At 43.7% G+C, this 15,535-nt stretch overlaps 1 protein-coding gene across 2 annotated transcripts in view; it reads left to right on the forward strand.

The window, feature by feature from the left end:
* Positions 1 to 15,535, forward strand: part of LOC134538197 (putative fatty acyl-CoA reductase CG5065) — a 55,703-nt gene that overhangs the window by 15,215 nt on the left and 24,953 nt on the right. For both annotated transcript variants that reach the window (XM_063379287.1, XM_063379286.1), the window contains exons 2-4: positions 2,715 to 2,932; positions 6,226 to 6,474; positions 8,608 to 8,753. In XM_063379287.1, coding sequence (XP_063235357.1) covers positions 2,726 to 2,932; positions 6,226 to 6,474; positions 8,608 to 8,753 — 602 coding nt within the window. In that variant the 5' untranslated portion in view covers positions 2,715 to 2,725. The remainder of the gene's footprint in view (positions 1 to 2,714; positions 2,933 to 6,225; positions 6,475 to 8,607; positions 8,754 to 15,535) is intronic.

The raw sequence follows: 15,535 nt of genomic DNA on the forward strand, positions 1-15,535 counted from the left end.
GCTGTATTTTTTTTCTTCTCTTTTTAAAATACTGTAGGGGAGGTGTCTGGACTCTTCCCTGGCTGCGTCTCTGAGGAAATAAAACACGAACTTCCAAATCCACCTGCGGCTGTGAGCCGAAAAGAAAGGGATGCACTTTTTTTTTTAAACTCGTAACTCGTTCTCGGCGGATACGCCCTTGACACACTTGGTGAGAGCTGTCGGGAAAGTCCCTGGGGGGGGGGGGGGAAGAGAGAGAGGAGACATCGCGTACCGTAACAGTCGCTTCTTCTTCGGCGTGGTTGCGCAATGCCCTGCGGCTGCGAGATTTCGGGTTTGCGGTCGCGCCGTCTGCAACAGCGGGAATGAATCCCGAGGCTCGCTGACCCACGACCAGTCAGTGTTACCAACCTCCTCCCCCCCCCCCCCTCCAGATGTTCTCCACTCGCGGATCTCGCGGGTCCACACTCGGACAAAACAGAAAGTGAGCAAGTCTTTCTTTGTTTGTTGACCATATTCCTGTTATGGAATATTATGTGGTGTTTATATCCTGTTGACAACAGCAATTTCTTGCTTAATTTTTTTTTTTTTGGGTATTTTTTAGTTTTCTTCTACAAAAAAAAGTGCTTAGCAATGGCTAGAGACCTGCGAAATTCGCGGATTCATTGACCTCTAGGATAGACTCCACAGTCCTTTAAATACTCGCGGAAATGACACCTGTTCATTGGGCTACTGACGCGTGAGACGTCTCAACTAGGCTGTCCGTAATTCGGCACTTTTCTTGGTTTAGTGTTTCCCATTGGCTCACAGTTCCCCCGGATAAAATGTGGGGCCAATCGCAGAAGCGGTACGAAGGTATAGTTGTTTTGATGCTAGCCTATCGCGAAATGAATCCGCGAATTTTGCATGTCTCTAGCAATGGCGTATGTCCAAAAGCTTACATCAAGCCATGCACTCCCGTTGCACAAATCTTTCAAAGATAATAAGTCTTTTAGTACTCGCCAGTGATCGGCAAAAACGAGCCCCCCTCCCCCTCCCCTTTACAACCTTTTTTTGAAATCTTAAGATGTTAGTTTATTATTTTTATTTCGGGTGACGTTTTGCAAATCTTGACGGAGTTCCCGAGCGATTACGCGTCATCTGGTGGCATAAAAACTTTCTACGTGTAAAAAAAAAAAAGACACTTCGATGTGCCAACTTTCACGATGATCGGTCAAACGGTGTCAGAGTTTATCAGTGTCATTTTGATTATTACACCATGATAAGGGATTTAAATTCTGAACAATTGGTAAATTCCCCCTTGAATGGTTGTTTTAACATACACAATTTAACATGGACTCAGTTAAAGTAATTTTCTATGAACTATTGATACAAAAAAATTAAGAGCATACAACTTTCAAGGAATAAAATATGTATTTTGCATTAACAACACTGTGCTTTGAGAATAAGATGTTACATATAGCCTAAATTTGAAACTGCCCGAGGCTTCAGGAGACAGCATGTTCAAATAATTATCTGAAGGGGGTGCCTCCCATTTCAGGTCATGATTTTATATTTATAGTAAATACAGATAAACTTGTAGACTTTTTAAATTTTTTAACTTTCACGAAATGAAAAATACATTCAGCGCATACTTTTCGTATAATTAGCTGCCAAAGTTACATTTTTAACGTTTTTGGGTTGTACAAATAAGGAGAATTTAATTTATTTCAGAACTGAAATTTTTTAAGGTTTAACTGCGATGCCACTGGCTACTTCAAGAAATGGTTTGAATTTCTTTCAGAACATATTAATTTAATTTTACCTGGCATTTCAAAATTCTCAAAATTTGTTACGATTTTGACAGCCAAGAAACATGAAACGAGTTTTTGTGATATAAATGCAAACCATATCATGAAGTAGCCAGTGGCATTTCAGTTAAACCTAAAAAAAAGTTTCAGTTCTGCAATAAATTAAATTCTCCTTATTTGTACAACCCAAAAACGTTAAAAGGTGTAACTTTGGCAGCTAATTATACGAAAAGTATGCGCTGAATGTATTTTTCATTTCGTTAAAATGTTAAACAATTATAACAATTCTAAAAAATAATCAATGATTAGTAGGGACCAGAAAAATTCGCGGGTTCAATGGCCTGCAGGATGAACTCCACAGTTCTACGTACACTCGGTCAAATGCCACCCACTCATTGGCTGCCGTATTGTGAGACGTCCCAACTTAGCAGCCTGTGAATCGATAAAGCTTTGGTCGGGTGTTTCTCGTTGGCCCAGAGTCATCCAGGTGAGTTGTGAGCCAATAGTAGAGGCAGGACTGAGGTATAAATACCTATTTGTATTTTAGCCTATCGCGAAATGAATTCGCGAATTTTTCCGGTCTCTACTGATCAGTGATTAGTAGGGACACCTGTATTTCGCGAATACATTTCGTGTCAAGGTATTTCACAAAACACTGTAGCTTTTCTCCTGTGGTTATTGGCTGAGGCCGGTGTGAGAGGTGCCGTCCCGCTCTTGACGGGGCCAATGAAAATGTGGTCACCGTACTGCTGCACGCTCACAATTTGCCATGACTCTTAGAAAAAGCTACAGTGTTTTGTGAAATACCTTGACATGAAATGAAATCGCGAAATACAGGTGTCCCTAGTGATTAGTGTAAATATATAATCCTGACCTGGAATGGGAGGCACCCCCTTGGTGCGGAGAGAAGGGAAGATGGAGGGGTGTTGCCTGCTCTCGCCGCAGGAGATCGCACCATGGAGGACGTGTCGGCCGGCAGCGAGGTGGCCGCCTTCTACGAGGGCCAGACCGTGCTCGTGACCGGGGGCTCGGGCTTCATGGGCAAGGTGCTGGTCGAGAAGCTGCTATACGCCTGCCCCGGCCTGGCGCGGCTCTACCTGCTGATGCGCCCCAAGCGCGGCAAGTCCGCCGAGCAGCGCCTGCAGGACATGTGGAAGCTGCCGGTGAGTCTGGCCCGGAACCGCCGCGTTCCCTCTACTTGCAGTCAAGCTTCCGTTACAGCTGCCGGTGAGACTGGCCCGGAACCACCGCGTTCCCTCTACTTGCAATCAAGCTTCCGTTACAGCTGCCGGTGAGACTGGCCCGGAACCGCCCTGTTCCCTCTACTTACAATCAAGCTTCCGTTACAGCTGACGTTGAGACTGGCCCGGAACCGCCCTGTTCCCTCTACTTGCAATCAAGCTTCCGTTACAGCTGCCGGTGAGACTGGCCCGGAACCACCCTGTTCCCTCTACTTGCAATCAAGCTTCCGTTACAGCTGCCGGTGAGACTGGCCCGGAACCACCGCGTTCCCTCTACTTGCAACGAAGCTTCCATTACCCTGATTTTTATTTTTGACGTGATAACGTCTCTATGAATCGATGAACGCCGGCTGCACGCACGGAAAAAAACATGACTCATCGTCACGTTCCGCCTGAGCACGAGCGTAGAAGAACCGGCCAACCACCGTGCGAGAAAATCTTCTATAATATCAAACAGGTTAAGGCGGGTTTTTTAAAGGCAGCAATTTAAAAAATTTGATTTATCTGTCCAATTTCATTTCAAATTAACAATTTATTCACATTGATTTTATTTAAGTTTATTTCTCTAATTGTTCGCGATTATATTTAAACAAATTATTTAAATTAAATTTGCAAAAACTGTAAATAATATTTGAAAATTAAAAAGTATGCAATTTTTCATCAATGTTTTCTTATGACGTTAGCACGTAAAATTATCGTCTGTAAACCGACTTTACAGACAAACCCCCCCCCCCTTTTTTTTAAAGTCAAAACTTCTATAGGAAGGTTTGGATAGGGATTAAATTTATGTAAGTCGTCATCGACATGGTCACGTGAAGTGTTTATTTTTTTTATATTTCAAGGATAAAACTTAATTAATTATATTTTTAAAGATACAAGTTTTTAATTTTATCTTTATTTTCCTAGGTTATTTTAACTTTATTGTGTAGTACATATAGCGAATATTGGGTTTTTTTTAGTAGGTTGAGGTTATGTTTTTTTTCTTTCGTTTATTTATTTACGATGTGAATTTCTTCAAATGTCAGGTTATTGATGTATTAGAGATAATGTTGATTATTTGTAGATTTAAGTTAATAATTTTTTATTCTTTCAATGAAAAAACTTAATTTCTTTTAGTTTTTAAGTTATTATTGGTAGGGGTAAAACTTATGGGTTCGCGTCACCTACATGCTAGTCATATAATACCAAAATCATTTTCTTGCGTGCATTTGACGTATAAATGTTTTTATATTAGCTACACATTAAAAAAAATTAAGTTTTCACTTCTGTCGACAGTCCCCATGACTGACCTTTTAGTCAGTTTTTTTTTTTTTAATGTCTTGGCGTGACACAGGTCTCAGCTTTTGGCTACTTGCTGAAGTCACCACTTGTGAACTGGTGTGATTATCACGATAAGTCGTAGTCGGCCGCGTGAAATAATAAGTAGAGACCGGAAAAATTCGCGAATTCATTTCGTGGTAGGTGAAAATTCAAATACCTGTACCTTTGGCTTGATTATGCTGTTGGCCCACCGTTTAACTAGAGAACTCTGGGCCAATGAGGGACCATCAGCCAAAGAATCATCAAATCACAAGGCTACCCAGTCGAGACGTATCACTAGTGACCGGAAAAATTCGCGAGTTCAAAGAGCTGTAGGATGAACTTTATAGTTATACGTACACTCGGTCAAATGCCACCCACTCGTTGGCTGCTGTCTTGTGAGACGTTCCAGCGTAGCAGCCTGTGATTCGATAAAGCATTGGTTGGGTGTTTCTGTTTGGCCCAGAGTCATCCAGGTGAGTTGTGAGCCAATAGCAGAGGCAGCACTGAGGTATAACGATTTGTATTTTAGCCTATCGCGAAAGGAATCTTCGAATTTTTCCGGTCTCTACGTATCACAAGTTAACAGCCAATGAACAGATAGTATTTTCCCGAGCAAGCAGAGGATTTTGGAAGCTAGCCCAGAGGTCATTGAACCCGCGAATTTTTCCAGTCCCTAATAATAAGTTATTTCCCCCCGGAGATAATAACAGACTAGAGCCTATTGGTAAACGTGTGGTTTCAAAAAGGTGTCGAAGATTTGGGAGATGTGATTTATGTCTTTACATGCCAAAAATTTTGGATAAATATTTAAAAATAATTGCAAAAATATGAAGAAAAAAAATTACAAGAAGGCAAGGCCTAGTGCCACTTCTGATGTATCGAAAAGTTAAAAATTATGCCTTTTTTTTCTTCTTGAAGCTCTGACTACGTATGTGTGTCCAAGTAGTCGAGGCCCCTTAAAAACACCTCTACACATAAAGAAAAAAATATATAGGCCTACATGTTTTTCTTTTTCAAACGATTCCTTTGGAAATCATTTGCCACAAAATAATTTGTAATACTATAATAAAGATATTGTAAATTTGTACAACACATGGCTACGCTATTTTTGCATACATGAAATTATTTTTTCGTGATAATACTGAGTATTGTTTTCGTAAATTGGTACATACGTTTCATTCAAGCATAATTTTTTCAAATATTCATTGATTGGACTTAATTAGTTTTATCATGTTTATTAATAAGATAAGTAAATACTGGAAAGGTATAGAGGGAACTGTATAAATAATATTAACTATCGCAGGTACTGAGACAACACAGGGCATAAATGTTCGGATGAGAATACGAACCCAGAATTACGTTGAACACTATGTTGTGCGGTGATACAATTGTTTACGTGAATATTCGTGGAAAGATTGCCAGAGCTCCTTGCCGACGTGCTGACGTGCCGACATGTCGACGTACTGAAGTGCTGACGTGCCGACATGCCGACGTGCACACGTGCCGACGTCCTGACATACTGAAGAGCTGACGTGCCGACGTACTGAAGTGCTGACATGTTGACAAGCCGATGTGCACACGTGCCGACGTCCTGACGTACCGACATGCTGAAGTGCTGACGTGCCGACGTACTGAAGTGCTGACGTGTTGACAAGCCGACGTTCACACGTGCCGACATGCCGAAGTGCTGACGTGCCGACGTGCTGACGTGCGGACGTGTCGACGTGTCGACGTGTTGACGTGCCGAGGTGCCGACGTGCGGACGTGTAGACGTGCGGATGTGTTGACAGACCGACGTTCACACGTGGCGACGTCCTGACGTGCCGACATACTGAAGTGCTGACGTGCCGACATGCTGAAGTGCCGACATGCTGACGTGCCGAGGTGCTGAGGTGCGGAGGTGTCGTGCGCAGATGTTCCACCGGGTGCTGGCGCAGCGGCGCGAGGCGCTCGCCAAGGTGCGCCTGGTGGAGGGGGACGTGCTGAGCGAGGACCTGGGGCTGGAGCCGGCGGCGGCCGACCAGCTGAGGGCTGAGGTGTCGGTGGTGTTCCACGGAGCCGCCACGCTGCGCCTCGAGGCCCGGCTCGAAGACGCCGTGCGCATGAACGTGGAGGGCACTCAGCGCGTGCTGCGCCTCTGCCGCGGCATGAAGAACCTCAAGGTGCGTCCACCTCCCCTCACTGCTACTGTCCACCCTTTACTGTTCTTGTGTCCACTGTCCACCCTCAGGTTTAGTCTGGCCCCTTCACTGTTCTTGTATCCACTATCCACCCTCGGGTTTAGTCTAGCCCCTTCAATGTTCTTGTATCCACCCTTATGGACTGCTTGAGGTGCCTCACCGTTCTTGTTTCGACACGTAGGTACTGTTCAAGTTGCGCCTAACCCCTTCACTGTTATTATTTCGACACGTAGGTACCGTTGAAGGTGCCCCTTGATCCATCACGTTTTTTTTTTAAGTGTTTATTTCGAATAATAATTTTCCACATACCTGAGAACCGTGCTTAAAAGTTACCTCCCTTCCAAACGGCTGTGAAGTTTTGTATGGATTCTGACATGAAACAAAAGCTGGGTATTATCTCTTGAACTAGCGAATAACTTTCTTTAAAACGTCCTGCCAGATGAATTTAAATTCGGAACCCCGAGACCACGTACGCGAGAGACAGAGATACTGCCAGCGAGAGAGAGAGAGAGAGAGAGAGAGAAAGGGGGGGGGGGTGTTCGGGGAAGAGTGGTTTGGAGCCTCGACTCAATTACAGAATAAATTGCAACAACCTTGAATCCCTTTGTGAAGTCTGTCAGGTAGATGGGGGTCAGACTTCGTGATGCGTTTGAATATCTTGTGGAAGGCTACCTTTTTACCTGCACAGAAATAATTTTCTGTACGTTGACTCGAATGATGCTTATGTGGGATTAAAAAAACCCTACAAAAACTTGTGATCGCATCACGTGCTACTCGAAGAGAAGGTGGAATGTGGCAGCATCCATTGGACACATTACGTCGCACCTGATTAGGCACGTGTTTGTGAATTATAGCTGGACACCGAGAAAGAACGCGAATTTGGAAAGTCTCTGAATACTACTTCTGGACATTGAAGTAACAATCGTAATCAGACGGCTTTGAGGAACCTGGAGCAAATAATGTAATTTGCCCGTCAACGTCCGGAGATGTTTCCTAGCCAGTCCGGCAACACACCGTCGCTGCTTCTCACTGTCTGGTCCCTGCAACTCACTGTCTGGTCCCTGAAACTCACTGTCTGGTAGCTGCAGTTCACTGTCTGGTCCCTGTAAGACACTGACTTGTTTTGCTGCAATTCGCTGCCTGGTCCAAGCAATTCATTGTCTGGTTCTTGCAGCGAACTGTCTTGTTGCTGCAGTTCACTGTCTGATCTCTGTAAGACACTGACTTGTTGCTGCAATCCACTGCCTGGTCCAAGCAATTCATTGTCTGGTTCTTGCAGCGAACTGTCTTGTTGCTGCAGTTCACTGTCTGATCCCTGTAAGACACTGACTTGTTGCTGCAATCCACTGCCTGGTCCAAGCAATTCATTGTCTGGTTCTTGCAGCGCACTGTCTTGTCACTGCAGTTCACTGTCTGGTCCCTGTAAGACACTGACTTGTCGCTGCAATCCACTGCCTGGTCCAAGCAATTCATTGTCTGGTTCTTGCAGCGCACTGTCTTGTCACTGCAGTTCACTGTCTGGTCCCTGTAAGACACTGACTTGTTGCTGCAATCCACTGCCTGGTCCAAGCAATTCACTGTCTGGTTCTTGCAGCGCACTGTCTTGTTGCTGCAGTTCACTGTCTGATCCCTGTAAGACACTGACTTGTTGCTGCAATCCACTGCCTGGTCCAAGCAATTCACTGTCTGGTTCTTGCAGCGCACTGTCTTGTTGCTGCAGTTCACTGTCTGGTCCCTGTAAGACACTGACTTGTTGCTGCAATCCACTGCCTGGTCCAAGCAACTCAATGTTTCATCCCTGCAACTCACTGTCTTGTCGCGGCAGTTCACTGTCTGGTCCCTGTAAGACACTGACTTGTCGCTGCAATCCACTGCCTGGTCCAAGCAATTCACTGTCTGGTTCTTGCAGCACACTGTCTTGTCGCTGCAGTTCACTGTCTGGTCCCTGTAAGACACTGACTTGTTGCTGCAATTCACTGCCTGGTCCCTGAAACTCACTGTCTTGTTGCTGCAGTTCACAGTCTTGGTGTTTGCTCCTCACTGTCTGGTCCCTGCTGCTAGTCGCGGTGAGGTCGCCGCAGCTCGCGCGATGAAGGAGGAGGGTGCTGTCCGCAGGCCTTCGTGCACTCGTCGACGGCGTTCTGCCACTGCGACCAGGAGGAGCTGGAGGAGCGGCTGTACCCGTGTCCCGTGGACCCGGAGGACATCGTGCGCCTGGTCAAGTGGCTGGACCCGGACACGCTGCACGCCATCACGCCCCGGTGAGGCTCGCCGGGGGTCGCTACCGCAACGCCGAGTACCAAATTGACCGCAACGCCGACAGCTAGAAAACTGCTGTGTACCACAACGCCGAAATACAGTAACGCCGAAAAACGTTGCTGCGGGGAATATGGGGGCCACAGGAGCAAAATGAAAAAAACAACTGAATGAATTTGTGTACCTAACATAGCCTAACATAACCTAACATAACCTAACCTAACCTAACCTTACCAAACCTTACCTAACCTAACCTAACTTAACCTAACCTAACCTAACCTAACCTAACCTAACCTAACCTAAGGGAGCGTTCAAGTATTACGTAACGCAATTTTTTGATATTTTTGACCCCCCCCCCCATGTAACGCGCCGTAACGTTTTTCTGTAACCCCCCTCCCCCTTAGTAAAACGTTACGTGACCCCAAGTGACCATTTTTTTTACCTAAAAGTCACAATTATGTGGCGTAACGTACCGGAATAAGTCACTAAAATACCTTTGTTATTGTTTTAATCGCGTTAATGTTATTTATTAACATTTGAAATGTCTTGTTTTTAAAAGCAAGAGCTTTCTAGTGTTTTTTGTCCTAATAAATTTTTACTACTCAATCATCCATTTAGCAATCATACATTAAATTTAAGTTATCATGCCATTTGAATTTTCGATAAAAAAAAGTTTTAAAAAATGCGTGAAAGAATCTGTCTCTACGCGACCTTTCTGAAGGGTTAAAATAAAAATGTGACGTAACGCATAGGTCAAACCCCCTCCTCCCTCTCCTGTAACGCATCGTAACGTTTTACAAGACCCCCCCCCCCCCTCCTCCCCAAATTCGTCACGTAATACTTGAACGCTCCCTAACCTAACCTTTGTGGCAGTCCTGCAATGACATTTTTCGGCGTTAATGTATTTCGGCGTTGTGGTAATTCGGCGTTGTGGTACACAGCAGTTTTCTAGCTGTCGGCGTTGTAGTCAATTTGGCATTTTGGCGTTATGGTTTTCGGCGTTTTTGTACGTTCGGCGTTGTGGTATTTCGGCGTTGTGGTGCGTCCCCGCTCGCTGGCCATTTATGTTTCACCGCCGCGCATTGCTGCCCGAGGTGTTACAAGGCCCTGATAACCTGGTAGGGAGGTACAGAACAGTCCTCAAACAACATTTCACAAAGCCAACTTGGTACTTAAAATTCCACCTTTAATTTTTCCAATTCATCGTAAGAAATGATGTTATTTCTAGAAAAAACAATTACATTCAGGTTAGTTTCATTAACGTAAACGATCAAATGCTGATGAAATCGCATCATTACATAAAGCAATAAAATCTTTGAAGTTTTTTTTTAAATATGAAATGTAGGGAACTCTATTGAAATAGAACTTTAAATTATATGCGAAAAAAAAATTATTTTTATTCTCTTCCGTTTTTCATTAATGTATTTATTTTTTCCACAGTATAAACTAGATAAATAAGGACCGTAAAAACAAAATGGCCGCCGCGGGACCCTGGAACCGCCCCTCAAGCGCAAACAGGCCCCCTCTAATAGCTCAGAGCCGACCTCCGTAGCGTAGTCGGGTGCATACTGGCATACGCTGCGAGGGGTTCCGGGTTCGAGTCATCGATTTGTCAGAGACAACAAAACTGTCCAACTAAAAAATAATAATAAGTATATAAAGGCGGTATGCTTGGCTGGTTGGTGATGAATACCACCAGCCAGCCAAACCTTTCATTAAAAAAGAAAAAGAAAGGAAAGAAAAAAAAGTGGATACGGGCCCCCTCTGCCTTCCCGGTCGGGAACTACGCCCATGCTCATGACGTCACTTTTGAGGCGTCCCTTCTGTACAACCGTACGGTAGGTCGATGCAATGGCGTCATCAGGGTGTGAAGAAGTGTTCAACACCAAGGGTAAGGAAAAGTGCAACGCCAATTTATATATATATATCATATGTAAAGTTTTTAAATTACTGGTCGAAAACGTAGATGGCAGCAGCAGCAGCGCTTGATGGCGAATTTACATTATAGCACGCTTGCATACTTACGCGCACTCACACACTTGTTCACTAGCATGCTTCCATACACTCGCATACTTGCACACTCGCCTGCACCCTTCTTCACGTGTTTCAAATATTTATGCACCTTGCAAGTTTCCTGTCCTGGCTTCGAACCGCTTCCCCCCCACCCTCAGAAATCGTAAAAATTCTATAAAACATATATTATCTCTACAAACAAAATTAAAGAATTGGGAAGTTAACGGCGGACAAAGTGGTTCTATTATCCCCCCCTCCCTTCATTAGCTCAAATAAAATTTTGCGTACGCTCCTGTTACGAGGATTTTGAGTTGAAAGTAGTGGTTGGTCCTAAATTTTGTATCTTTACCAACTGTGTACCAGATTCATCGTTAGAGCGACTATTATTTCGCTGACTAATTACCTAGCAAAGTGGACTCGAAGCTCTTTGCGTTGATGAGTGGACCACAGTTTTCTCGCGACCCCAATGTCGGTAGTAAACAAAAAGTGGCTCTCCAACCACGCGTAACCCGCTAATGGATGTGGCTTCGCTATCGAAGAATGGTCGTTCTTATAAAGGCTTGGTTGTTTTTAGGAAAGTTGAGTCCATCCTGGAGGTAGAAATGAACCCGGGGACGGTCGTGGCTGAAGGTGTTCATTCCTCGGGGTCCGTTAAGGCCCGTCTACAATAGCAATGTCCTAAACTGTGTCCGAAGGACACTCGTCGCTGATTGGTCCACGTGACCCTCTGACGTCATGCGTCAAGTGGGCGAAGGTCCGAACCTACCTGGTCCGAAGACATTCGTCAATTTGAACTTTTTGTCCCAACCTGTGTACTTCGGACACATAAAAAGAACAGAACACTCACGATATTTGAATTTCCGGTTCCCGTTTGAAAACGTGGTGTTTGTTTTTGTCATTGCAGGAAATGGAAGGCGGTGTAATTCAAGAAGAGCAAGACGACATTTAAATTAGTGCTGTTCGATTGCTGTGATATGAGTTCATTTTTTAGCATTTACATTTGCCACTTTGCCTTACTGAATAAATATATATAATTGAACGCCCACAACTTTCAAAAGTTCAATCGCAAACTACAAAGCATCAAAACAATAAACAAAAACATTTTGTTTGGCACATTTACTGCGCTCTGGTAGCAACTTTAGAAATCAATACATTCGGACATCGGACATCGCGATTGTGGACAGGGCAGTTTTCGGTGAGACAATGTGACGTCACTCAACATTCGGATAAGGACACGGACCACGCACAGGTTCGGACTATTGTAGACGGGCTCATTAACAGACACCGCGAGCGTCCGTGAGGTGTTGTTTCCCTCTTCGCAGGAAGTAAAAGTGACCGTTTACTCCGGCCGGCTGGCCACGGAGGAAAGGCAGCAGCGGCGGTTACTGGGCGTAAAGAAACAGAGACAGTTTTAAAAATAAAAGCGCAGCGAGCGGCCGTGTTTTCTTTCCCCTGTCATTACGGCCAGCCCCGAGGTCGTTGTGGGGGGCGGTCCACACGTCGTCACTGGAGCAGCGGGCTTTCTCCTCTTGGGTAACGGAACGCGTTCCTGGGCCGCCCGAGCTCACCCGAGCCCGTCCGGACTTGCCCGAACCCAGCCGGCGCCGGCGGGAAGCCTATACGTGGCCTCTACAGCTGGCCTCAGCAATGATCCGCACGTTTATCATGTTTTTTTATATGCCAACAACTACTAAGGCTTATATTTTTGAGGAAATTTATCTTGTAAATATTTACCGGTTTGACGATCGTGCACGCTAACAACTTATATATTATAGAGACCGGAAAAATCTGCGAATTCATTTCGCGATAGGCTAAAATACAAATCGTTATACCTCATTGCTGCCTCTGCTATTGGTTCACAACTCACCTGGATGACTCTGGGCCAATGAGAAACACCCGACCAAAGCTTTATCGAATCACAGGCTGCTACGCTGGAATGTCTCACAAGATAGCAGCCAATGAGTGGGTGGCATTTGACCGAGTGTACGTATAACTATGGAGTTCATCCTACAGGTCATTGAACCCGCGAATTTGTGTCGGTCCCTACTTATATATAGTAAAAAAAACTCTAATTTTCGATTCACCGTGGATTATTAATTTATTTTGTGCCTCAGATGATTTTAGTTTAAAATATAAAACTTGAAAACGTGCTCGTAAGCAAGTTAAAAACATAATACGAAAGCAGCTTAGCAGATAAACAAATATGTATATATATATATATATATATATATATATATATATATATATATATAATAAATAAACACAATGCCTTTGACAGTTTTGAAGTTAAAATTTCATCCGCCCGTTTGTCGAACGTTTATAATTGTCATTATATTTCATTGTGCGAAAATTAAAAATGAAGACTTGATGAACGTATATAATAATGATGATGATAATAATAATAATAAAACAACCTGCGAGCTAGTTTTTCAGTACTCGTCAGAGATGCGTTCGTTTCGGAGCAGCTACGTAGACTATTATCAGACCGAAATCTTAAACGGCTCCTATTAGGGAGGAAAAAAAAAAGACTCGAAAAATTACTTATCGCCTGCTTTGGACCTGATATTCTCTGCCGAGGAATTTTATCGAAGCACAGCATCATCGGCCGCAGATGGCAGCACTGTGGTTACGTATTTATGTTCCTACCTAGGTTTTCAGTCACGAAGTTACACCCACGAAACACCGTATGCCGAGAGCCAAGATGTTGTTATGCTTCAACAACGTGAAGCTACGATGTACATTCTGTATTGCACAGACCCGAACATCTACCTTCGGCCAACGTCGGGATAATTTTTTTCTGTAGACACAAAATATTAACACGAGGAGGATTCAAGGTTGAAGGCATAGTTTGAATTTATGGATACGTAAACGAACTGATTATTGATGTTGAATGGGTAATTATCTCGACTAGTCCCTCTTCCTTAAAAAAAAAAAAAAATTTAAAAAAATCGGCAATCCTTTTTTTTCGTGCTACAAAATTTCCTCTATTTAACACAATTTGTGGAGATAAGAGGTTAATTAGGTTAGTATAGCTACATTAAAAAAAAATTGGGAGATTGTGTGAATGGTTTGTTAGGTCACGATAGCTACCTACATATTAAATTAGAAATTCCTAAACAACCATTAAAATGATTTGACAGTATTTTTAATGTAGCTATAGTAACCTAACATAACCAACCAGCCACAATTTCGTAAAGTAATAAACAAAAAAAAACTGACGAAGTTGGCCGAAGGTAGATATTCGGGTATGTGCAATACAGAATGTACAACATAGGCTTCCCTTCAACAGCATCGAGGCCACGCGTGCCAACAACGTTTACTTCTTACACTTAATTTCAAATCACGGAAGGCAGGAACGCCAGCCGAAACGTAAGAAGTTTAGCGCGTTAACATAAAAAGTTTTGTTTGCGAAACGAAGACGAAGAAGAAAAATGGGTCTTGCTGAAAGGAAAAAAAAAATCGAGGGAACAGCTAAAGGCTCTTCCGGAAATGCACATTTTTTTTTTTTTTTTTTTTTTAAGGATATCAGTTCAAATTCGAGGTAATATTATTACTTTGCTCGTAATAAAAAATATTTACCGTATTTTTTTTTTGGTCACACCTTCGTTATGTTACTGTGAACGTTCGGATGCAGGGTGTCCACAATGAAAAAAAATATTTCGTACCATCTTAGGCGAGAAAAAAAGTACTATATTTGAAAAAAAAAGTACTAAATTATAATTTGTTGTGGTTTTAACAATTTAGGAAGTTATAATGACATTGCAATGCTTGAACTTAAAACATCACACCACACACACATACATTCCATAGTTTTTAAAAATAATTACGCTTAATAATAAAACATATTGGAGTTACTGTAATATTATTATATTAAAGAAAAAAGTACTAGATCTGAGCGTAAATGTACTAGACCACTAAAAAACTTATAAAAGTACTATATCTAGTAGGAAAGTACTAACTGTGGACACCCTGCTCGGAAGCGGAGCGGGAATGAAATGGGCGATGCTCAGGAGTGTGGGGTGGTATTCGCTGCAGAGGCGGTTTCATCTGTGCTGACTGTCCAGAGCTGGTCTGATGCGAGGGTGTTTGTGGATGAGGACTAGGGGGGAGGGGAGGGCAGAGCGTCTTGTGAAACAAGGACCGCTCGCTCTCCTGCGGAGGAGAAAGTCTCTCTTGAGAGGGCCTCGCCCCTCCCACGACACCCCCCCCCCCCCCTCTCTTCGTCCATCCACACGCACGTGCGTGGCGTTTCTGGGTCCCGCCGCGGGACACGCATTCCAAAAAACAAGCGCGTGGTCCAACACTTACTTCCCTTTCCACAGGATGAATAAAAAAAATAGTAATAATAATGGCTAGAGACCGGAAAAATTCGCGGATTCCTTTCGAGACAGGCTGGAATCCAAACTCGTTTAGCTTGATGCTGCGTCAGTGATTGGACCGCAAATTTACCTGAAGGACTCTGAGCCAATGGCAAACACTCAACAAAAGAAGTATCGAATCATAAGAATCGCAATAAAACAGGTGTCCCGAGTCGGTAGCCAATGACCAGGTGATAGTTGCCCGAGTACATAGAGAATCGTGGAGTCTATACTAGTGGTCATTGAAACCGCGAATTTTTCCTGTCCCTAATAATGGGTGCGTGGCGGTTACGCGTGTCTCGAGTGAAACCTCACACTCGGGTGATCCACTTTCAAGAAGAAGAAGAAGAAGAAGAAAACACGTGAGCAAGTCTTTCAATACTGCCCGTGATGTGATAACATCCGACCTCGTTAAC

The sequence above is a fragment of the Bacillus rossius genome, chromosome 13, assembly GCF_032445375.1.
Source record: "Bacillus rossius redtenbacheri isolate Brsri chromosome 13, Brsri_v3, whole genome shotgun sequence".
NCBI classification, from domain to species: Eukaryota; Metazoa; Arthropoda; class Insecta; order Phasmatodea; family Bacillidae; genus Bacillus; species Bacillus rossius.